This window comes from Chroicocephalus ridibundus, chromosome 1 (genome assembly GCF_963924245.1).
Source record: "Chroicocephalus ridibundus chromosome 1, bChrRid1.1, whole genome shotgun sequence".
Lineage (NCBI taxonomy): Eukaryota > Metazoa > Chordata > Aves > Charadriiformes > Laridae > Chroicocephalus > Chroicocephalus ridibundus.
Genome location: NC_086284.1, coordinates 23,732,262 through 23,755,610, shown reverse-complemented (window position 1 = coordinate 23,755,610; position 23,349 = coordinate 23,732,262). Strand labels below are relative to the sequence as shown.

Sequence of the window (23,349 nt, the reverse complement as noted above, 5' to 3'; positions counted from 1 at the left end):
TGTATGGAGATGACCATATAGGGATGACTCCGTTGCTACTTCCACCTTACTAGGTGCATATTTTGGCGATGTTATAATGTTGATAATTCTTTTCCAACGCCAGTATTTGGTATTGAAGGCCTTACGCTGTCTTCTTGCAGGTTGTCAGTAGCAGCTTTCCAATGGCTTCCACCTTGAGGAAAGTCTTCATGTGCTGCATCATTCTAAATCACTTCTCCCAGGGTGACTGTGTATCCTGGCATTTATTTCCCTGGGTTCACGCCATATCCCAAAATACAAAAAAGGATTTTTTTAATAGAGCAAGTAAACAAAATCTAATAAGTAAGGCTTAGGATAAAAGAATGTTTGGGGTATTAGACAATCATGTTCAGTTTTTTTACATATTAACCTCTACCTTTTGAGAGCTATCTCCAGTTCTTAATGTAAAGATTACCCTAGCCCCTTACATTTCAGCACTCTCCAGGCAGTTCTGTTTTCTGCCCCGTCTCTTATTCTCTCCCCCTTATACTAAATTTGCTCCATACAGAGGTTTTTACATCATCTAACATGGCTTCGTGTGATAGGGGTCAGTTATGTATTTGTCAATCAAATCAGTTTGCGTAATCATCCCAAAAGGCATGATTTGAAGATTTCAATGATGAATGGTCTGCTGCTACTTGTTTCTAGCTTTTTCCAGTTGTTAATCAGCCGCATTATGTCTTCTAATTTGAATTTGTCTGTCTTACTTGCTAGACATAGGTTATTGTTACATCTTGACATGTATTCCCTTCCAGTGGAGGTATTAATAGACTGTGATCAGTCCATCTTTCAAACATCTTTTTGATGGACTGAACAGATTGAGTTTAAGCGTTTTGCCACAGGAAGCTTCTTTCAGAAGTTTTGTTGGTTTCTGCTTGCTGTTCATTTTTTCAGAATCATTCTATTAAAATGTGGACACCAGAAGTAGATACTATGTAAGAATCTTTTGATTCTTTCGAATCTTTCAAATACCATGTACAGAGGTAAATCTATCTTCTTGCTTTTGTTTTTGCTGCAACTCTACACCTTCCTTTCATGCCCAAGCATAATTTGATGTCAGCTTGAGTTATAGCTTCCCCATTAAATTTGCACATGCATACTTTAAAGAAGCACTTTCTCAGTTCTGTAAGTTTGTTTCTTAGAAATTTTTAACAGTAAATGGTTTTCTTCTGTCATCTTTTTAACACTTTCCTATTTATTATAGGGCCAGCATTTTATGCATACAATGATGCAATTTTCACCCCTGAGGACTGGCATGGTATACAGGAAATAGCAAGAAGCAGGAAGAAAGATGATCCCCTGAAAGTTGGAAGATTTGGAATTGGCTTTAATTCAGTTTATCATATAACAGGTACTCTCAGTAGATATTTTAAAATGAAAGTGTTGAAGTTTTGAATTGTTTAATTATTTTAGATCTTTATCAAACGTTTAATATTTTCTCTGTAGTGCATTTTTAAATTAGATCCCTGGCTAAGTTTCCTTAAGAAGCGTTCATATTTTTCTGAAACTTTTTGGAGTTGGCTTTTGGAGGAGATTTGTTTCTTCTAGTAACATCATTATGTACTTAGTCCCTTACATTGAAATGATATAGGGTAGATATGCAAATAGAAGTGTGAAAATTTAGACTAGACCAAAACTTTTATGCATGTTTTTTGCATAATAAGCAATGATTTTATTTTCTGCTAGAAGGGATATTCCATAATAGAGTTATATGCACATTTACATTTGAGAGATATAGTACGTACTCTTTCACAAGCTGGTAATATTCAGTCTTGAAATCTGTTATTTTCACAAAGTGTTCTACTGCTGTACAGAAGAAACATGTAGTGTAAATAGTGCTTACAGTCTACATGGTAGTTACAATAGCACAGGATAAGAGGCAAAGTTTTGCTAAACTAACATTTGTAACTCGTGAAGCGAGTTTGTAAGACACGGGATGTTTTTTCACAATATTGTACCTAGTAGAGCATGAATAAAAGCTTAGTTAATAAGTTCAGTGGTTTAATAATTCTGGGAATTTATGTTTTTAAATGTACAAGATAACTGTTTGCAAGCCTTCAAGATCTGCAAAGTATGAATGTAACAGAATACATCTTTAGTAAATTAAATTGTTTTTTTTTTCCCCTGAAAATATTGGAAAGATAAAAGTATAGAATAGAAAAAATCATACTTTTTGTTGCTCACGATTTGCTAAAATTCAAATATTTAATCACAGAATAGTGATGTGCTTGTTTCTTCCTGTCAATAAGCACTGAATTGTACATTATCAGATTTATACTATGTTCATTGCAGTTTTATAACATTGGTTTTTTTCTTTCCTTTTTAAAATTTATTCCTTAAGACTGTATTTGAAAAGCATGTTGTTTTAGGATTACTAATATGTGTTCTTTTTTATGTATACAGATGTCCCTAGTATTTTCAGTGGTGACCAGATTGGAATGCTTGATCCCCATCAAACCCTTTTTGGACCTCATGAATCAGGCCAGTGCTGGAATCTAAAAGAAGATAGCAAGGAAATCAATGAACTTACAGACCAGTTTGCTCCATTCATTGGTGTATTTGGCAGCACTAAGGAAACCTTTAAGAATGGAAACTTTCCTGGTACCTTTTTTCGTTTCCCACTTCGTCTGCAGCCTTCCCAACTTAGCAGCAACGTTTATGACAAACAGAAGGTTTTGGAGCTGTTTGAATCCTTCAGAGCAGATGCAGACACAGTATTGCTCTTCTTGAAGAGTGTTCAGGATGTTTCATTGCATGTTAGGGAAGCTGATGGAACCGAGAGGCTGATTTTTAGAGTAACCGCTAGTGAGAACAAGGCCTTGAAACACGAAAGACCCAATTCTATCAAGATCTTAGGAACTGCAATAAATCAGTATTGTAAGGGAGTTCCAAGCAATAGTATAACATGTGTGACATACCATGTAAATATAGTTGTAGAAGATGAGAGTGTTAAGGACGCACAGAAGACATCTTGGTTAGTGTGTAATTGTGTAGGTGGTCGAGGAATGTGTACTGAACTGGATAGTTTAGCTGATGACTTGAAATTTGTTCCTACTATTGGAATAGCCATGTCTTTATCAACTAATGAGGAGGAAAAAGGAGCTGTGGCAGACTTTTCAGGAAGAGCATTTTGTTTTCTGCCTTTGCCTCCAGGTGAAGAAAGCAAAACTGGACTCCCAGTTCACGTTAGTGGTTTCTTTGGTCTCACGGACAATAGGAGGAGTATCAAATGGCGAGAGCTGGATCAGTGGAGAGATCCAGCAGCTTTGTGGAATGATCTTCTTGTGGTGAATATAGTGCCAAAGGCATATACCACCCTTATTTTGGAAGCTATCAAACGAATGGAGACTGAGAAGAATGCGGATTTTCCATTGTCAGCTGAAAGAATTTATAGGTTATGGCCTGATGAGAACAAAATCAGGGTACCTTGGAAACCAATTGTAGTACCTCTCTTTAAAGAGCTGCTCCAGCATACAGTTATTTACTCAATGAGTAATCAGTGGATACAGGTGGAACAGGTGCACTTTTCTGAAATGGATGAGAGTTTGGCGTACACACAGTCTGTTCTCAACTACCTCCAGAATTCAGGGAAGCAGATTGCCAAGGTACCAGCAAATATTGCTAGTGCAGTGCATCTTACTATTTCTACTGCTAAAGCTGTGAAAAAAGTGACTCCTGCTGTAGTACGGCAAGTACTAAGGAAATCTGGACACAGTGGACCTGCTGAAGAAAAGCTTCATCTCTTAGAATTTGTGCTTTCTGATGGAGTCTACAGTGAACTGATTGGATTGGAGCTTTTACCATTACAAAATGGAAATTTTATTCCTTTTTCCTCATCTGTGTCGGAACAGGATGTAGTTTACATAACCTCAGAAGAATATCCCAGGTATACTTAGTATTTTAAATACTGTTGGGTTTTTTCAGTTTAAATCCCAAAGCAGAGCTTCAGACTGTTACTTGCTTATCAGCAAACAAGACGATATGCGGCAGCCCATAATGTAATGGAATAATGCATAGATAGAACTCAGTTTTCTGTATATATGTACATGTTTGTGTGCAGGTGTCTCATTTGAAAAGTTTGACAGCTGCTTGCCGTTAAGTTTATAAAGAATCGATTGATCTAGGCTTTAGGGGAATACTGCAGGATGTATTTCAAATTAGCTTTCTTCCGAGAATTATCAATAGGAGGAGGTTAGAAACATGCATAGTAGGAAGTACATTAAATTAGGTATTGATAAGATATTGATAAGAGCTTTTATTAAACTTGAAGCTTGAGATTGCTTCAGGCTTTTTTTTTTTTAAACATAACACCCTTACTTTCAGTGAAGGGCTTAGTACTAAACGCTTATTGGTTTTAGGAAGTAAAAAGATACTTCCATGGGAAGAAGTGGGCTTGTCTTCTACATCTGCTCTTTCTGTTCTTTCTAGTCCCTCTCCAATTAATTTTGCTGTCCTCGTTTATTTCCCAGCTGCATCAGCGTTCCAATTAGGTTCACACTTCATCTGCCAAAAAAGCTTGCACTGACACTGGGGAGGGGATAGGAAAGAGCAGGTTAGCTGGAATGAGTGAGCTTGGGGTCACTGGGGACAAAGCATGACTACTACTTTTTTATGTCCGTACTGGATTATGCATGTAAAAAAATTTTAGCTTAAAACTGGACCCTTCCCCAAGTAATCTCATACGAGGTACTGGTTGAAGTCACTCAGACACACCAGATACCTTAACTGTAGCTGTTTCTGGTCATAAAGTGTTACCCGTATCCTTCTCCTTTCCCTCAGAGTTCCACTAATTTTCAACTTGAGAGAATGTGACACTTGGCATGTGCTTTGCTGCTTTTACTGCCCTATGGACTGTTTGTATGGGAAGTAGAGGTGGGTTGTGGTGTGCTAATGTAGATGGTTATCCAGGTAAAAAGTGCTCCAAATAAGGTCCTTGCATAAATTGTGGCTTGAATATATGTATAGACAACACATCTTCAAGAGAAGGAGCTGGATGCAGGTAACTGGTCTTCCCATGTTGCTTGAGAGGGGTTTGCTTTTTTCAAGCCTGCTTCTGTTCTTTTTCTATTACATTCTAAACCCATAATCTTTCTTGTTCTAGACAATTCAGATTATTTATCAGAGGATTAACAGTACTCAGAGCCTGTGATTCTTGTGTCTCCTTTAAAAAATAATAATAATAATGTTAAAAAAATTTTCTCTGGCATCTGCTGTGAGATGATTTATCTCTTGCTATTCTTCTGCTTTGTTTCTCCTTCCAGAATTTAAGCCAGTATACTAATAATACACAAAACATTCCCATGATGAGACTGACAAATTGCAGCCCTGCTTCAGACTACTACTAAGATACTTTTTGGGGAATGTAATGATACCTTTATATCTTATTGTGTTCTGTTGCTAATGGACTAAGTTTGGTTAGTCCTGTAGAACTGATACAAAAGCATGCTATACCAGGCATAAATCTACTTGCTAGGTATGATAATACAGAAATCTGAAATAGTAATGCTTTATTTGCCTCTTTTCTTGCCTTCAGTAATTATTTTTAATTCTAATGTTATAAATGTTATAAATGACTTATGCTAGATGTTTTAAAACACTTTAAACTTGAGAGTTTGGCTCTTTGCATATTCAAATTTGGAGCCTTCTTAAAAAGCTGAAATAAGCTCTTATGAATTTCTTTCTGTTAACACCTGTGGAAGAACAAGAAAGATTCTGTGTTGGTTTATGTATAACTGACGTGTCTGCTGTCAGAATTAAGCTAGATGATAGTTATTTTTCATTTCAGGAAGACCAAAGCTCAGAAAAATTATTTAGTTTTAAGTGCTAACATAAAGGAAGGGGAGGGATGGGCAGGATGAGACTGACTCTTGTCTATAATAATCTTAACCGCTGTCCGCACATCTCTCGGAATCCACAGATCTTTTGAGGTCCTAGAATTACATGTTGTATTTTTAGTATGCTTTCAAATAGAACCTTTAAGAGACATAGAATAGTGGGTGCTATTTTCTTTTTGTTAGAATACAAATAGATGACAATAACTTTCTAATAACAGTTTTTAATTTCTTACTACCCTCTGCTTCTAAACATATGATTTTCTCATTTATAAGAAAAGGCCCACGGAAAGCCCTGTTCTGCATATGTAAGCAACTGTTTTGCATGTGACTGTCCTACCATGATGATTACTGTGGTGGTAATTCCTATGCGGCAACATAAAATAAATTAGATGCTTTGCTAATGTGTGTTTTGTTTTTTGTTGGTTTTTTTTGTGTTGGTTTTGTTTTGGGTTTTTTTTGTGTGCGTGGTGTGCTTAGGTCACTCTTTCCTGGCCTGGAAGGAAGGTTACTTTCTGATGACCTGAAGCCTGAGGTTCTAGCTGCTTTGAAAGAAGCTGCCAAAAGCCGAGGTAATATCTCTTTTGTATTCTCCTATAGTGAAACAGATTGCTAATAGTTGAACAGACTGGTTCTAAATCCAAGCTTAAAGCGATGTCTTTTTTGAAACTGAGTTCACATAAATAAATAGGTCGTCTAAAAAAATATGTTTAAAATAGACTATGTTGTTTGAATTGGAAATGACACAAATGAAAATTACAAATTAATAAAAAGGCAATGGAAGGAGGATGAAAAATTGCAGTAAAAGAATAGATATTCACTTAGTAAAGCATGTATTCAAGGTTCAGTAATTTTGTGTAAATAGCATTCCTCCACTTAAGACAGTCTGAATTCTGTGTTGTGTTTGTAGTATCTGCAGTATCTATGTCATGGTTTTGGTATTGTGGATCATTTCTTGTCTCACAATCGCAAGTGATCACATCAGTGTGTCTTTTTAAAACCAGACGAAACTAGTTTAAGCATCTAGCCTCAAGCGTACTGTAGACCATGTAATTTCATCAAGTGTTCCCTGAGGCTTATTTCATAGCTTATGGTTGTGTCAATGTGGACCTACTGAAATACTTCCAATCTTGATCAAAAGACTTGGTGAAGAAGTTTGCTGCATCTATGTTTAACAGCCCTCAGATTTAAGTTTTTTTGCCTCTTTTCTACTCAGCGTTTGTCTGTATTTACCTTTGCACCCTTGTGTTTCATTATGCATTTGATCGGTAAGTTTGAGTCTCAGAAGTCTTTTTCTGTAAACATGGTGCAAAGAAGTCACTCCAGCTTATCTTTAAATAGTATATGGTGAGCTGTCTTATTCTTCAATGTCTAGAAAATGTGCCTTTCAGAAAAAGATCCTTGTCTCTCTTCTTTTTTTTTAAATTGCTCCATTTATCAGAATGGTTTTTTAGACTGAGGCCGTTAGGACCAGGCATAGAATACTATAAATCATTGTGTTCATTTGCTTTTCTTGATACCATTTATCATGGTCTTCAGTCATTCAGTCACACTCTGTATTTCTTCAGTCTGTATTCTGACTTTCTTTACGCTTCACTCCTTTATAAGTTCTATGTTTATTGTTCTTCCTGTTCAGTTGGAAACTTACTCCTTTCTCTGTGGTTTGATAATTACTTCGTTATAAAATACAATAGAAAAGCTAAGATGATAAAATTTTAAAGTATGGCAGAGCATCTAGGAAAAAACTGAAAGAACTGGGAGTAACTTGTTGCACAGGGTAAATAATGTGGATATTTAAAATATTATAAATTGTTTAAAAGATATTAAATCAGTGCTGGGACTTTCTTTGAATATGAAGAAGAGCAAGTCTGAAACTACTACAAAGAAAAACTTTTTTCTGAAAAGCAGAATTGTCAAGCCTTATGGCCATATTATATGATGGGTGTTATGTCTATTGTTGCAGTAGAATATGCTTGTTTTAATTATTTTTTACTCTTACTTTCCCCTGGTACTGTTTTTAATTTATTTTGTTTTGTTTTAATACAGACTATAAATTGTTGAAAGTAGTGACTACTTTAAATCGTGTATTCAAACAGTGGATATTCATAATCTGGGATAGAACCATAAAGAACTACTGTTGAGTAGTAATTGCTGGGACTTTAAAAGAACAGGATCAAGACAGCCCCAGTAAGATCAGATGGATGAAAATTTTTATGGAAGACAGGAATCTTCGCTTTGAATAATGCCAGTTCCTCATGATGATATCTTAAATTGGCTTTTAAGATGTATTGTCCTAGATAATTTTCTCCAAGTGAATGTCACAAAGCAGTCAAAACCATGCTTAAATTAAAAAACAGAGCAAAACAAAACAGAGGTTTGACAGACAATATGCTTGAATACATCTTAAACAGAAAAAGCAGATGTGACTAAAATGAAAAAAACTCACCCTATATATTTATAGAGCAATCCCTTACTGAGTTCTTCTAGGACATTCCTTCATTTTCAGTCTTGGTCTCTGAGTTGCAACAAAGTCTGTCTTGGCTCTTTAGTTCCTGGGAAGATTTTTGGTCACATTTGAGGTCTTGCTCCTGTCTCTCTTATTTCTCTGGCAGTTTCTTTGAATGACATTTCTGTAGGAACTTGTTCTTGGTTGGAAGTATGCCTCTCACTGATTAGAAGAACATACATTTGTAAAAGAATATGACAAGTATAGTTCTTCTTAATCTTCTAGAAATGCCTAAAGACTTTTAGATAATCCTTTGCAAGATTGTAACACTCTACTTTTTATTCTACCTCCTCCTAAATTGTTCTTAATTCCAAAATTTTGCATAATGGTAAAATACAGCTGCATTACTATCAAAATTGTACATTATTATAAATAAAAAGTATGTGAGGGGTTCTTGGCAGGCTTTGAAACTTTGCCTCTTTAAGAATTTTACTTACGTAGCTGTAGGAATGATATCAGAGAGATTCCTGATACAGTTGCAGAAATAGAAACTTTTTTCTTTGGGAAGAAATTGTTTCTTTGGGAAGATGGGATGCTTTCCAGATCTTACTTTTTCTCTCCTAAAATGTGTACTGTATTTTGGTAGTTAATAACTGTTTCTATATTTAGTATGTTAATGTGTAACTCGCAAGATGTTTTCTAAAAATGGCTTTGATTATATTCTAGCCCAACAGCTTCTCTGGGGATTTTCAGGTATGGTTGTTAACCGAAGATGTATTGGTTTGGATTGAAGCTTGATATTTGTGTGAATTTGGTGATGAGCTATTTTCATTACCCTAGCTTTCTTGTAAACAAAACTTGCCAAATCGAGCTGCCAAAAGATAGTTATGAAAAGATAGTTATGAAAGAGCTCTAAATACAGTTGAGAGGAAAATACATATTGATGAAGAAAACCTTGTAGCTATGTTACACAGAAGTGATCAGTATTTTCTTTTTTTAATACTTTTTAAAAATAAATTCCCATGCTGTAGGAAGATCTCCAGTATGTATATTCCACATGTATAAATTTTAAAGCAGTATTTCTAAAGCTCTGTGCTCAAGTAATGGGATTTAAGTTTAGTTTTTACGTAGATTCTTATCTTGCTGGCTCACTGCTGCAAGTATTTCTCACTTTCACAAGGCTGCGGTGTTTACCTGTGTTTTCTGTTCAGTGAAACTAACAGAATGTGTAGGTCTCTAGGCATGAAGTGAAATGAAAACTATTTTTTTCTGAAGGATGTCTTGCTATAGATTTCCAGCAGAGCAGGGACTGTAGATTGGATTTAATTGGACTGTTGCTTTTAAGAAAATGGCAGTGCTATGTAGATGGAAGAAACATCTGAAATCCAAATAGATGTCTTGCTTACATTTTTGTCATTGTTTTTGGTGGTGTTGGGAGATAGTGGTATTTTTATATTCTGTACTATTTTCTTACCCCTAGACATTGTGTAGTTCTTAAGTTTAAGCTGTCTTAATGATAATTAAGACACGAGTGTTAGCATATATTTCTTTTAGTGAGGACTTTAATAATAAGTATAAAAGTATATACATCTAAACTTAGTTTTAGCAGTCCTTGCACAACTGAGTTTTGTTGCTTATCTGTTTTAGTGTAGGATCATTTGCACCCGAGCTGCTCTTTGCTATATCTAATAAATTATCTTTCAAATCTATTTGCATCTTTGCAATTATAGACAAACAAATAATGGATTAGATTCTAAGTTACTGCTAGGCAGATAGGTCGTGTAAAGAACCAAGCAAAAAATGTTTGAAGCTTCTACTTTGATTGTAAATCCATAGTTGCTATGTATGCCTGAGGACTCTTGTGTCAAACTAACAAATGCGATAACATATTAATCACTTTCAATTTATTTTTATACTAATATGGAACGTATTTGCTTTTAATTAACTCCTAAAAGCAAGGGGAGCTGGTATCTGCAGTTTTATTTAACAGTTTTTTCCACAAAAAGAAAAGGCAGGGCACAAGTTAGGTTTTTTCTATTTTTTTTTTCCTCCTCTTTCTCCCTTCTGCCCTCAACCAAAAGCATTTTGTTATGTAACTCTGCTCTGTGATTTTCATGGCTTTGCACTTTTGCTATAATTTCAGGAAGGCCGTGCACTCAGCTGCAGCTTCTGAACCCAGAAAGATTTGCCCGGCTCATTAAAGAAGTTATGAATAGCACATGGCCTGGCAGAGACATGGTGGTACAGTGGTTTCCAGGTTTGGAAGACAAAAATCACCCATCAGTTTCCTGGCTTAAGATGGTCTGGAAGAACCTATATATACATTTTTCTGATGACTTGAGTGTGTTTGATGATATGCCGCTTATCCCCAAGACGCTGCTGGAGGAAAACCAAACATCAGTGGAACTGGTTAGACTTAGGAATCCATCACCTATCATTCTGGAAGACGAATCTGAGACTCAGCTCCCAGAATACTTGGCTGATATTATTCCGAAAGTTGGTGGAGTTGTACTTAAGAAGCTAGATACTTCTATCCAGCATCCACTTATAAAAAAATATGTGCATCCACCATTACCAAGTGCTGTTTTACAAATAATGGAAAAAATGTCCTTACAGAAACTATGCAGTCAGGTTGCATCATTCCCGTCGACACATAAAGATGCTCTTAGGGCATTCTTAGCTAGTTTAACTGATGCAAGTGAAAAAGAGAGAAAAATTATTCAGGAATTGCTAATATTTAAAAAAATTGAAGAATCATCTGATGAAAGCGTGCCTGTTTTTACTGCGCTAAAAGGTAGTAAGGTGTTACACCACACTGCCAAAATTCCTCCTGGTCTAAGATTCTCTATTCCAATCATTGACAGCAGCGATGAAGCTACTATTCGCTTAGCTAACCTGCTGAAAATAGAACAGCTAAAGAGCACAGATTGCTTGAAGTTTGTTATACAAGACATAAGAAGTGACTTTTATTCAAGTGACGAAACAACACAGATAATGCAATGGGTTCTTGAAAATCTGACTTTTCTGAAAAATGAGAATACAGACGTGATAGATTGGCTGACATCATTAAAGTTTATAAAGATTTCACAGGAAAAGATAATGTCAGCAAATGAGCTCTTTGATCCTGAGGTAGAACTTCTGCAAAACTTGTTCTATGCTGAGGAGGAAATTTGCTTCCCCCCTGTTATTTTTACATCTTCAGATATTCTTCATTCTCTGAGACAAATAGGCTTGAAAAATGAGGCCAATCTCGAGGAAAGTGATATTATGAGAGTGGCAAATAAAATTGAAAGTTTGCATGCTAACTCTAGCACCGATCATGATTTACTGTTAAGAAAAGCTAGAACTCTCGTGATGGTTTTGAACAAAAACCATACGCTGCTTCACTCATCAGAAACAAAAGCTGCGCTGAAAAAAATAAAATGGATCCCTGCATGTAAGGAAAGACCTCCAAATTATCCAGGGTCCTTAGTTTGGAAAGGAGATCATTGCAATCTGTGTTCACCACCGGAAATGTGTGATGTAGCTCATGCAATTTTAGTTGGTTCCTCAGTTCCCCTTGTGGAAAATGTGCTGTTGGATACTGAAAAAGCCCTCGGCATCCCCACCAAGCCCAGCATAAAAGCAGTCTTAAAACATTTCAAGGTGGTGGTTGATTGGCACAGCTCTAAAACCTTCAGTGATGAGGACTATTATCAATTTCAGCATATCTTGCTTGAGATCTATGGATTTATGCATGATCATCTAGAAGAAGGCAAAGAAGCTTTTAAAGCCCTGAAATTTCCCTGGGTTTGGACAGGTAAAACATTTTGTTCCCTCACACAAGCAGTAATAAAGTCAGTACCTGATCTTGATCTCCAACCTTATCTACATTACGTGCCAAAAACGATGGCAAAGTTTCACCAGTTGTTTATATGTTGTGGTTCAATTGAGCAGTTAACACCAGACCATGTTTCTATGGTCATTCAGAAAATATATCTAAAGAGTGAGCAGTCTCTCTCAGAACAAGAGAGTAAACAAAATCTTCACATTATGCTGAGCATCATTAGGTGGCTGTACAGCAATCAGATCCCTGCAAGTCTGCATACGCCCATGCCACTATACAGCGGAAAAATTCCTTATAAACTTGCAATGAGGCCAATTCATGAGTGCTGCTACTGTGATATCAAAGTTGATGACTTAAACGATTTGCTGGAAGATTCTGTTGAACCAATAATTTTGGTGCATGAAGACATACCAATGAAAACCGCTGAGTGGTTAAATGTCCCATGCCTTAGCACAAGATTGATTAATCCAGAAAATATGGGGTTTGAGCAATCTGGGCAAAGAGAGCCTCTGACTGTAAGAATTAAAAACATTTTGGAAGAATACCCTTCCATTTCAGATATCTTTAAAGAGCTTCTTCAAAATGCTGATGATGCCAATGCAACAGAATGTAATTTCCTGATTGACATGAGAAGAAATATGGATATAAGAGAGAATCTTTTGGATCCAGGAATGGCAGCATGTCATGGTCCAGCTTTGTGGTCATTCAATAATTCTGAATTTTCTGACTCCGATTTCCTAAATATAACTCGATTAGGAGAGTCTTTAAAAAGGAGTGAAGTTGACAAAGTAGGAAAATTTGGACTGGGATTCAATTCTGTCTATCATATCACTGATGTTCCCATTATTTTGAGCCGGGAGTTCATGATTATGTTTGATCCAAATGTTAACCATATCAGTAAGCATATTAGAGATAAATCTAACCCTGGGATCAAAATCAACTGGAGTAAACAACAGAAGAGGCTGCGAAAATTTCCCAATCAGTTTAAGCCATTTATAGGAGTTTTTGGTTGCCAGCTGCCACTGACTGTAGAATCTCCTTACAGCTACAAAGGAACTCTTTTCAGGCTATCCTTTAGAACTCAGCAGGAAGCTAAAGTGAGCGAAGTCAGCAATGCGTGTTACAATACAGCAGACATTTACTCTCTTGTGGATGAATTTAGCATTTGTGGTCATAGACTGATAATATTTGCCCAGAGCGTAAATTCAATGGTTTTGAAATACTTGAAAATTGAAGCAGATGATCCTGGGGTGGCACAAGATGTTGTCACTATCAAAAAGAATCTGTGTTCTTCCAAAGCCTTGACTGCCCCAAATGTAAGTGTTTTAAAGGAAGCGGCTAAACTCATGAAGGTCTGCAACAGCAGTAATAAAAAGCATCCCACTGAAACACCAAAGTCCTCGTGTATCTTACAGATAGTAGTAGAAGAATTTCACCATGTATTTAGACGGATTGCTGATTTACAGTCTCCCCTTTTCAGAGGTACAGAAGACGATCCAGCTTCTTTCTTTGAAATGGCTAAATCAGGACAGATAAAAAGATCAGCTGATGAATTGCCACAGAAAACAGTAGATTCAACAACATGGCTTATATGTTCTTGCATGGACACTGGAGATGCTTTAAAATTTTCATTACATGAAAGCGGACGAAGACTAGGTCTTGTTCCCTGTGGTGGAGTAGGAGTGTTGCTCTCTGAAACCCAGGATCAAAAGTGGATTGTGAAACCTAATTGCAACAACATAGGTGAAGTATTCTGCTATTTACCTCTGCGAATCAAAACAGGCTTACCTCTTCATATAAATGGCTGCTTTGCAGTTACTTCAAATCGGAAAGAGATCTGGAAAACAGACACAAAAGGAAGATGGAATACAGTATTCATGAGGCATGTTATTGTAAAAGCCTACATAGAAGCACTTTGTGTTCTACGTGACATGGCAATCAATGGCGAGCTGGTTGACTACAGTTACTGTGCAGTGTGGCCAGACCCTGATTCAGTTCATGATGATTTTTCTGTTATTTGTCAAGGATTTTATGAAGACATAGCTCACATGAAAAGCAAAGAAGGGATCAAAGTGTTTTCTGATGGTTTCTCTTGGGTTTCCATGAAGAATGTAAGGTTTTTAGATGACTCTATACTGAAACGACCAGATGTTGGACCGTCGGCCTTTAAGATCTTTCTGAAGTACCTTAAAAAAACTGGTTCCAAAAATCTGTGTGCTGTAGATCTCCCGTCCTGGGTAAAGACAGGATTTGAAGAAGCGGGATGCAAATACATATTATTGGAGAACACTTACTCTGAGAAACAGTTCTTTTCTGAGGTATTTTTCCCTAATGTTCAGGAGATTGACGCAGAGCTGCGTGATCCTTTGATGCGTTATGTTCTCAATGAAAAGGTTGAGGAGTTCTCAGGAATTCTTCGTGTTACTCCATGTATTCCCTGTTCATTGGACGGACATCCATTAGTTACACCATCCAGACTGATCCATCCTGAAGGAAGAGTTGCAAAGTTATATGATGCTGAAGATGGAAGATTTCCTTATGGCACCACTCAGGATTATCTTAACCCAGTTATTTTGATTAAACTTGTTCAGTTGGGAATGGCTAAAGATGATATTTTATGGGAAGATCTGATAGAACGTGCAGAGTCAGTAGCCGAAATTAACAAGACTGATCATGCTGCAGCTTGTCTTAGAAGCAGCATTATATTGAGTCTTATTGATGAAAAACTAAAATCTAGGGACCCTAGAGCTAAAGAATTTGCTGCAAAATGTCAAACCATCCCTTTCCTTCCTTTCCTTAGCAAACCAGCGGGCTTCTCACTGCACTGGAAAGGCAGTGATTTTGAGCCTGAAGCAATGTTTTCAGCAACTGATCTTTTCACTGCTGATCATCAAGATACAGTTTGCCTAATGCAACCAATTCTTAATGAGAATTCCCACTCCTTTAAAGGTTGTGGTGCTTTGTCATTAGCTGTCAAAGAATTTTTAGGTTTACTGAAGAAACCAGCTGTTAATTTGGTCATAAATCAGTTAGAAGAAGTTGCGAAGTCATTTGATGGAATCACATTATATCAAGAAAATATCACTAATGCTTGTTACAAATATCTACATGAAGCAATGTTACAGAATGAATCGACAAAAGCTATGATAATTGAACAACTGACAAACTGTAGTTTTATTCTGGTTGAGAATGTGTATGTTGATCCAACAAAAGTGTCTTTTCATTTGAATTTTGAAGCGGCACCCTACCTCTATCAGTTGCCTAATAAATATAAAAATAGTTTCCGTGAGCTGTTTGAAAGTGTGGGTGTAAGACAGGCTTTTACAGTTGAAGATTTTGCTGTAGTTCTGGAATTAATAGATCAGGAAAGAGGGACCAAACAACTAACAGAAGACAACTTTCAGCTTTGCAGGAGAATAATTAGTGAAGGAATATGGGGCCTCATTAGAGAGAAGAAGCAGGAATTTTGTGAGAGAAAGTATGGTGAGATTTTGTTACCCGATACTCGTCTTGCACTTCTGCCTGCAAAATCTTTGTGTTACAATGACTGCCCATGGATTAAAGTTAAAGACACAACTGTTAAATATTGTCATGGCGATATTCCAAGAGAAGTTGCAGTAAAGCTTGGAGCAATACCAAAACGCCATAAAGCTTTAGAAAGATACGCATCCAATATCTGCTTTACTACCCTTGGAACAGAATTTGGCCAGAAAGAAAAGTTGACAAGTAGAATTAAAAGCATTCTTAATGCCTACCCTTCAGAAAAAGAAATGCTGAAAGAGCTCCTTCAGAACGCAGATGATGCAAAAGCTACAGAGATCTGTTTTGTGTTTGATCCTAGGCAGCATCCAGCCGATAGAATATTTGATGAGAAATGGGCACCACTTCAAGGACCAGCACTCTGTGTTTACAACAATCAGCCTTTTACAGAAGATGATATTCGAGGGATTCAGAACCTTGGAAAAGGTACAAAAGTAGGAAATCCCTGTAAAACTGGACAATATGGTATAGGTTTCAATTCTGTTTATCACATTACTGATTGCCCTTCTTTCATATCTGGCAACGACATACTTTGTATTTTTGATCCTCATGCTAGATATGCACCAGGTTCAACATCAACCAGTCCTGGCCGTATGTTTAGAGATTTAGATGCAGATTTCAGAACACAGTTCTCAGATGTACTGGACCTCTACTTAGGAAATCACTTTAAACTGGATAATTGCACAATGTTTAGGTTTCCTCTTCGAAATGGAGAAATGGCAAAAGTATCAGAAATTTCCTCAGTTCCATGCTCAGATAGAATGGTCCAGAACCTTTTAGATAAGCTGCGTACAGATGGAGCAGAACTCTTAATGTTTTTGAACCATATGGAAAAAATTTCTATTTGTGAAATAGAAAAAACAACAGGAGCACTGAATGTGTTGTATTCTGTACAAGGCAAAATCACTGACGGAGACAGACTGAAACGAAAGCAATTCCATGCATCTGTAATTGACAGTGTAACTAAAAAAAAGCAGCTAAGTGAAATACCTGTGCAGCAGATTACTTACACAATGGATACTGAAGACTCTGAAGGAAATCTTACAACTTGGTTAATTTGTAACAGGTCGGGCTTTTCTGCCATGGAAAAGGTATCCAAAAGCGTGGTTTCAGCCCACAAGAATGAGGACATTACTCTTTTTCCACGTGGCGGGGTAGCAGCTTGCATTACTCATAATTACAAAAAACCCCACAGAGCGTTCTGTTTCTTACCATTGTCATTAGAAACTGGATTGCCTTTTCATGTGAATGGACACTTTGCTCTGGATTCTGCAAGAAGAAATCTGTGGCGTGATGATAACGGCGTTGGAGTAAGAAGTGACTGGAATAGTAGCCTAATGACAGCGCTGATAGCACCGGCCTATGTTGAACTGCTGATTCAGCTGAAGAAACGGTATTTTCCAGGCACTGATCCTACGGTATCAGTGCTGCAAAGCACACCTGTTCATGTTGTGAAAGACACTTTAAAAAAATTTTTATCCTTTTTTCCAGTTAATAGACTTGATATTCAGCCGGATTGGTATTGTTTAGTGAAAGCAGTTTACAGTTGCATTTATGAAGATCTGAAGCGCCTTTTACCTGTTATGCGAGCTCCAAATATTGATGGTTCTGATTTGCATTCTGCTGTTATCATCACATGGGTTAACATGTCTACTGTGAACAAGGGCAGGCCATTCTTTGACAATTTACTACAAGATGAATTGCAACATCTCAAAAATACAGAATACAACATCACAACGCGGAAGACAGTGGCTGAGAATGTCTACAGACTGAAGCATTTACTCTTAGAAATTGGATTTAATTTGGTATATAACTGTGATGAAACTGCAAATCTTTACCACTGTTTGGTAGATGCAGATATTCCTGTCACCTATGTGACACCTGCTGATGTCCGATCATTTTTGATGACATTTTCTTTTCCAGACTCTAACTGCCACATTGGAAAGTTACCCTGTCGTCTTCAGCAGACAAATTTGAAACTCTTCCATAGTCTCAAACTTCTGGTTGACTACTGTTTTAAAGATGCGGAAGAAAGTGAAATCCAAATTGAGGGCTTGCCACTCCTTATTACTCTTGACAATGTTTTGCAGATTTTTGACTCGAAGCGACCAAAGTTCTTAACAACATACCATGAACTGATTCCATCTCGTAAGGATCTCTTTATGAACACGTTGTATTTGAGATACAACAATATTTTACTTAGCAGTGAAGTAGCGAAAGTCTTTGATATCAGAAGTTTTGCTGAATTGTTATCATCTGTGTTGCCTAGAGAATATAAAACTAGAAATTGTATGAAATGGAAGGAAAACTTCGCAAGTGAATCTTGGCTAAAAAATGCCTGGCATTTTATTAGTGAGTCTATAAACATTAAGGAAGAGCAAGAAGATACGCAAGCAAAATTCGATGATGTTGTTGAAACTTTGAAGGACTGGACTCTGCTCCCAGGTGTGAGGTTTACTGTCTCAGCTAATCATCTTGTTGTGCCAGAGTGTGATGTTCTGCTGCCTCTCAGTATTATGCATATAGCTGTTTTTCCAAATGCTCAGAGTGATAAAGTCTTTCATGCTTTAATGAAAACAGGCTGTATTCAGCTGGCATTGAACAAAATCTGCTCCAAAGACAGTGCTTTAGTGCCTTTGTTGTCAGGATGTACAGCAAATATAGATAATCCTTCAAGCATTCTGAAAGCCATACAATATATGGTACAGACATCAACTTTCAGGACTGAAAAGTTAGCAGAAAGTGACTTTGAGGCTCTCTTAATGTACTTCAATTGCAATTTATGTCATTTGACATCTCAGGATGACATTAAAATTTTAAAGTCTCTTCCATGTTATAAATCGATTAGTGGCCGATACATCAGCATTTCAAAATACGGGACGTGTTACGTACTCACAAAAAGCATCCCATCAGTAGAAGTAGACAGATGGACACAGTCAACTTCATCAGCTTTTCTTGAAGAGAAGGTTCATTTGACAGACTTGTATACTGTGCTTGGCTGTGTCTCTGTGGATGATCTTGAAGTGTACTTGAAACATCTTTTGCCAAAAATTGAAAATCTGTCTTACGATGCAAAATTAGAACACTTGATCTACTTAAAGAATAGGCTAACTAGCATTGAAGAAGCTTCAGAAATGAAAGAACAGCTGTTTGAAAAGCTTGAAAGCATTTTGATCATTCATGATGCAAGCAATAGATTAAAACCTGCAAAATATTTTTATGACAGGACTGTAAAAGTCTTTGAAGTTATGCTTGCTGAAAAATTCTTTATACCTCAGGATTTTTTTAAGAAACTAGAGCAACTTACAAAACCGAAAAACCAAGCTGCATTCCTTCCATCGTGGGTAACTTTTCTGCGACATATCGGATTGAAATTCATCATTTCACAGCAACAGTTATTGCAGTTTGCTAAGGAGATCAGCATGCGAGCGAATACAGAAAACTGGTCTAAAGAAACACTGCAGAATACTGTCGATGTCCTCCTTCATCACATATTTCAAGAAAGAACTGACCTTTTGTCAGGAAATTTTCTGAAAGAATTGTCATTAATTCCTTTTCTGTGCCCTGAACGAGCTCCAGCAGAATTTGTTAGATTTCACCCTCAGTATCAAGAAGTTAATGGGACCCTTCCTCTTATACGATTCAACGGGGCACAGGTGAATCCTAAATTCAAACAGACTGATGTGTTGCAGTTGCTGTGGACTTCATGTCCCATTCTTCCTGAGAAAGCAACACCTTTAAACATCAAAGAGCAAGAGGGAAGTAGTCTTGGTGCGCAAGAACAACTCGAGCAAGTTTTAACTATGCTGAATGTTAATTTGGACCCTCCCCTGGACAAAGTTATCAATAACTGCAGGAACATATGCAATATAACAACTTTGGATGAGGACATGGTGAAAACTAGGGCCAAGGTCCTAAGAAGCATTTATGAATTTCTTAGTACAGAGAAAAGGGAATTCCGCTTTCAGCTTCGAGGAGTTTCTTTTGTAATGGTGGAAGAAGGTTGGAAGCTCCTTAAGCCTGAGGAGGTGGTAATAAACCTTGAGTATGAATCTGATTTTAAACCTTATCTTTACAAACTTCCTTTAGAACTTGGTACTTTCCATCAGTTATTTAAACATTTGGGTACTGAAGATATTATTTCAACAAAGCAGTATGTTGAAGTTCTAGGTCGCATATTCAAGAACTCTGAAGGAAAGCAATTGGATCCTAATGAAATGCGCACAGTTAAAAGAGTAGTTTCTGGCCTGTTCAAAAGTCTTCAGAATGATTCTGTCAAGGTTAGGAATGACCTTGAGAATATGAGGGATTTTCCCCTTTACCTTCCGAGTCAAGATGGTAGGTTGGTGAAGTCTAGTATCTTAGTTTTTGACGATGCACCTCACTACAAAAGCAGAATCCAGGGTAACATTGGTGTGCAAATGCTTGTTGATCTTAGCCAGTGTTACTTAGGTAAAGACCATGGTTTTCACACTAAATTGATAATGTTATTCCCTCAGAAACTGAGGCCTCGCTTACTTAGCAGTATTCTTGAAGAACAATTGGATGAAGAGTCTCCCAAAATTTGTCAGTTTGGAGCATTATGTTCTTTGCAGGGAAGGTTGCAGTTACTGTTATCCTCGGAACAATTCATCACGGGACTCATTAGGATTATGAAGCATGAAAATGACAATGCTTTTTTAGCTAATGAAGAAAAAGCAGTAAGACTTTGCAAAGCTTTGCGAGAAGGTTTGAAAGTTTCCTGTTTTGAGAAGCTGCAAACGACATTAAGAGTTAAAGGTTTTGCTCCTATTCCCCACAGCAAAAGCGAAACATTTGCTTTCCTGAAGAGATACGGAAATGCAGTAATATTGCTTTACATACAGCATTCTGACAGCAAAGACATAAATTTCCTGTTGGCGTTAGCCATGACCTTAAAATCTGCAACTGACAACCTGATTTCTGATACCTCGTACTTAATTGCCATGCTGGGTTGTAATGATATTTACCGGATCAGTGAGAAGCTTGACAGTTTAGGAGTGAAGTACGACTCTTCTGAGCCATCAAAACTTGAACTACCAACACCTGGCACTCCTATACCGGCTGAAATTCACTATACGCTGCTTATGGATCCAATGAATGTATTTTACCCTGGTGAATATGTTGGTTACCTTGTTGATGCTGAAGGTGGTGATATATATGGATCATATCAACCAACTTACACCTATGCAATCATTGTGCAAGAAGTAGAAAGGGAAGATGATGAAAGTCCCGGTTTTCTAGGGAAGATTTACCAGATTGATATTGGATATAGTGAATATAAAATAGTGAGCTCTCTTGACTTGTACAAATTTTCAAGACCGGAGGAAAGTTCTCAAAGCAGGGATAGCACACCTTCTACCCCAACCAGTCCTACAGAATTTCCAGCACATGGACCGAGGTCTATTCCACCTCTCTTTGCTGGTAGAGAGAGCCACAAGACAATGTCCTCAAAACATCATTCTCCAAAAAAGATAAAGTCAAACTCATTGCCAGAAATATTAAGAGAAGTAACATCTGTGATTGAACAGGCTTGGAAGCTTCCAGAATCTGAAAGAAAAAAGATTATTAGGAGGCTGTATCTTAAATGGCACCCAGATAAAAATGCAGAGAATCTTGATATAGCTAATGAAGTTTTCAAACATTTACAGAATGAGATTAACAGGCTAGAAAAACAGGCCTTTATGGATCAAAATATGGACAGAGCCTCAAGAAGACCATTTTCATCCTCTGCTTCTCGATTTCAGTCAGATAAATTTTCGTTTCAGAGATTTTATACTTCATGGAATCAAGAAGCAACAAGCCACAAATCTGAAAGGCAACAGTATAAAGAAAAGTGTCCATCTTCCACGGGGCCATCATCTCACTCGCAACGCTTTTTTGTCCCACCTACGTTCAGGTCTGTTGGCAATCCTGTAGAGGCACGTCGATGGCTTAGGCAGGCCCGAGCTAACTTTTCAGCTGCAAGAAACGACCTTCATAAAAATGCCAATGAGTGGGTATGCTTTAAATGCTACCTTTCTACTAAACTAGCCTTGATTGCAGCTGACTACGCTGTGAAGGGCAAATCAGACAAAGATGTAAAACCAGCAGCCCTTGCACAAAAAATAGAGGAATATAGTCAGCAACTCGAAGGGCTTACAAATGATGTTCAGACATTGGAAGCTTATGGAGTAGACAGCTTAAAAACTAGGTATCCTGACTTACTTCCTTTTCCGCAGATTCCCAATGATAGGTTTACTTCAGAAGTTGCGATGAGAGTGATGGAATGTACTGCTTGTATCATAATAAAACTCGAGAACTTTATACAACAAAAAGTCTAAGTGATTTGAAGAGGTTAGGCAACTGTTTTGTCAAGAGCGTAGGTATTTCATGTGACGGGATACAAATGCGATTGTGCAGATCACCGGACGTCCAAGAGGTTGCACATTGCCAAGCAGTTCAGAAGCGTAGTGCACAAAGGTGGAGGGTACTGAAGTACTTAGAACTGAAATTTATTTAAACAGGAGTTTTTTTTTTTAACTGAGCCTGCTGTATAAGCAAACTGTAAAACCTGAATATTTTTTAAAATTTGCAAGGAAACTGAGCTGCAAAAATTAGCTGTATATACAATATTGTAATTAATTGGCATATTATTAAACTGCACTTTATATAACCAAAGCTTAGCTTTCTGTTAGATGAAGCCTGTAATTATAACTCCTTATTAGATTTTTATTTCATTGAATATAATGTTTCCAAAATGGTAATGTCAGCTTTCAGTGTAATAATCTTAAGACTGGACATACTATGAAATGGGAAGGAAGGTGGGATGCAAATTAAAATAACTTTGGAGGTACTGCTCCAAGGTGTTTCTGTAGTCTTTTGTGTTCTGTGGACGTTTGTGTCACTCAAAGTAATACTCTTATCAGCTGGATCTGATTATAAATTTGCTGCAGCATCACATTGTGAACATTTAAAGGATTGTTTAGTACCTCTGAACTGGTACAATTATTTTAATGCTGAATAATGATACTTGATGAAACATGCAACTTCATGTCATGCATTGATTGCATTTACTTTATTATAAAATAATTAAGTATTTAATTTACTTTTTTTCTAGAGCCTGTCATCTTTTGTTTAATGAAAAATGCATGTGGATGATATAAAATTGGTGAACATTATTATATGGTGTTTGATGATTTTTTTTTTTTTTTTTTGAACACCAAACTCAGTTTTTGGATGTCTAAATGTTTGAGTTTCCTTTTTTTTTTCCTGTGTGTGTGCCTTTGTGTATGTACATATATATATATATTTTTCCACAAACAAACATTGATAATAGTACAATTCAGTAACCCATTTTTGGTGTACACTGAACACTGGTTTTTGTTACATGTTTAAAGGTGCTGCAATGTAATGCTCTTTATTTTGTTGTTCACTACAGCCCTAGAGAAGTCTGATTTTTAGTTCACACTCTTTTCTTTTATAGTTTGTAATACTTTTGGTAATGTCATGCAATATGTTCAATGTTAGCTATTTGTAAAAAAAAAAAAAAATAAAAAAAATAAAAAAAATTAAAAAAATATGGGAGGATAATGCTAAATGGAAGGATTTTTCTTTGCTGGATCAGCCACATTTAACATAAATGTTAAACATTTTCCAGTGACATGCTATTACAGTTGTTTACTTGACAG

The 23,349-nt window shown here is 36.8% G+C and overlaps 1 protein-coding gene across 3 annotated transcripts in view; it reads left to right on the top strand.

The window, feature by feature from the left end:
• The window catches only part of SACS (sacsin molecular chaperone), a 64,998-nt gene extending 41,935 nt beyond the window's left edge, over window positions 1–23,063 (top strand). For all 3 annotated transcript variants that reach the window (XM_063331218.1, XM_063331224.1, XM_063331232.1), the window contains 4 exons: window positions 1,223–1,369; window positions 2,422–3,904; window positions 6,330–6,421; window positions 10,439–23,063. In XM_063331218.1, the coding sequence (XP_063187288.1) occupies window positions 1,223–1,369; window positions 2,422–3,904; window positions 6,330–6,421; window positions 10,439–22,002 (13,286 nt within the window). In that variant the 3' untranslated portion in view covers window positions 22,003–23,063. The remainder of the gene's footprint in view (window positions 1–1,222; window positions 1,370–2,421; window positions 3,905–6,329; window positions 6,422–10,438) is intronic.
• The last annotated feature ends 286 nt before the right edge of the window (window positions 23,064–23,349 follow it).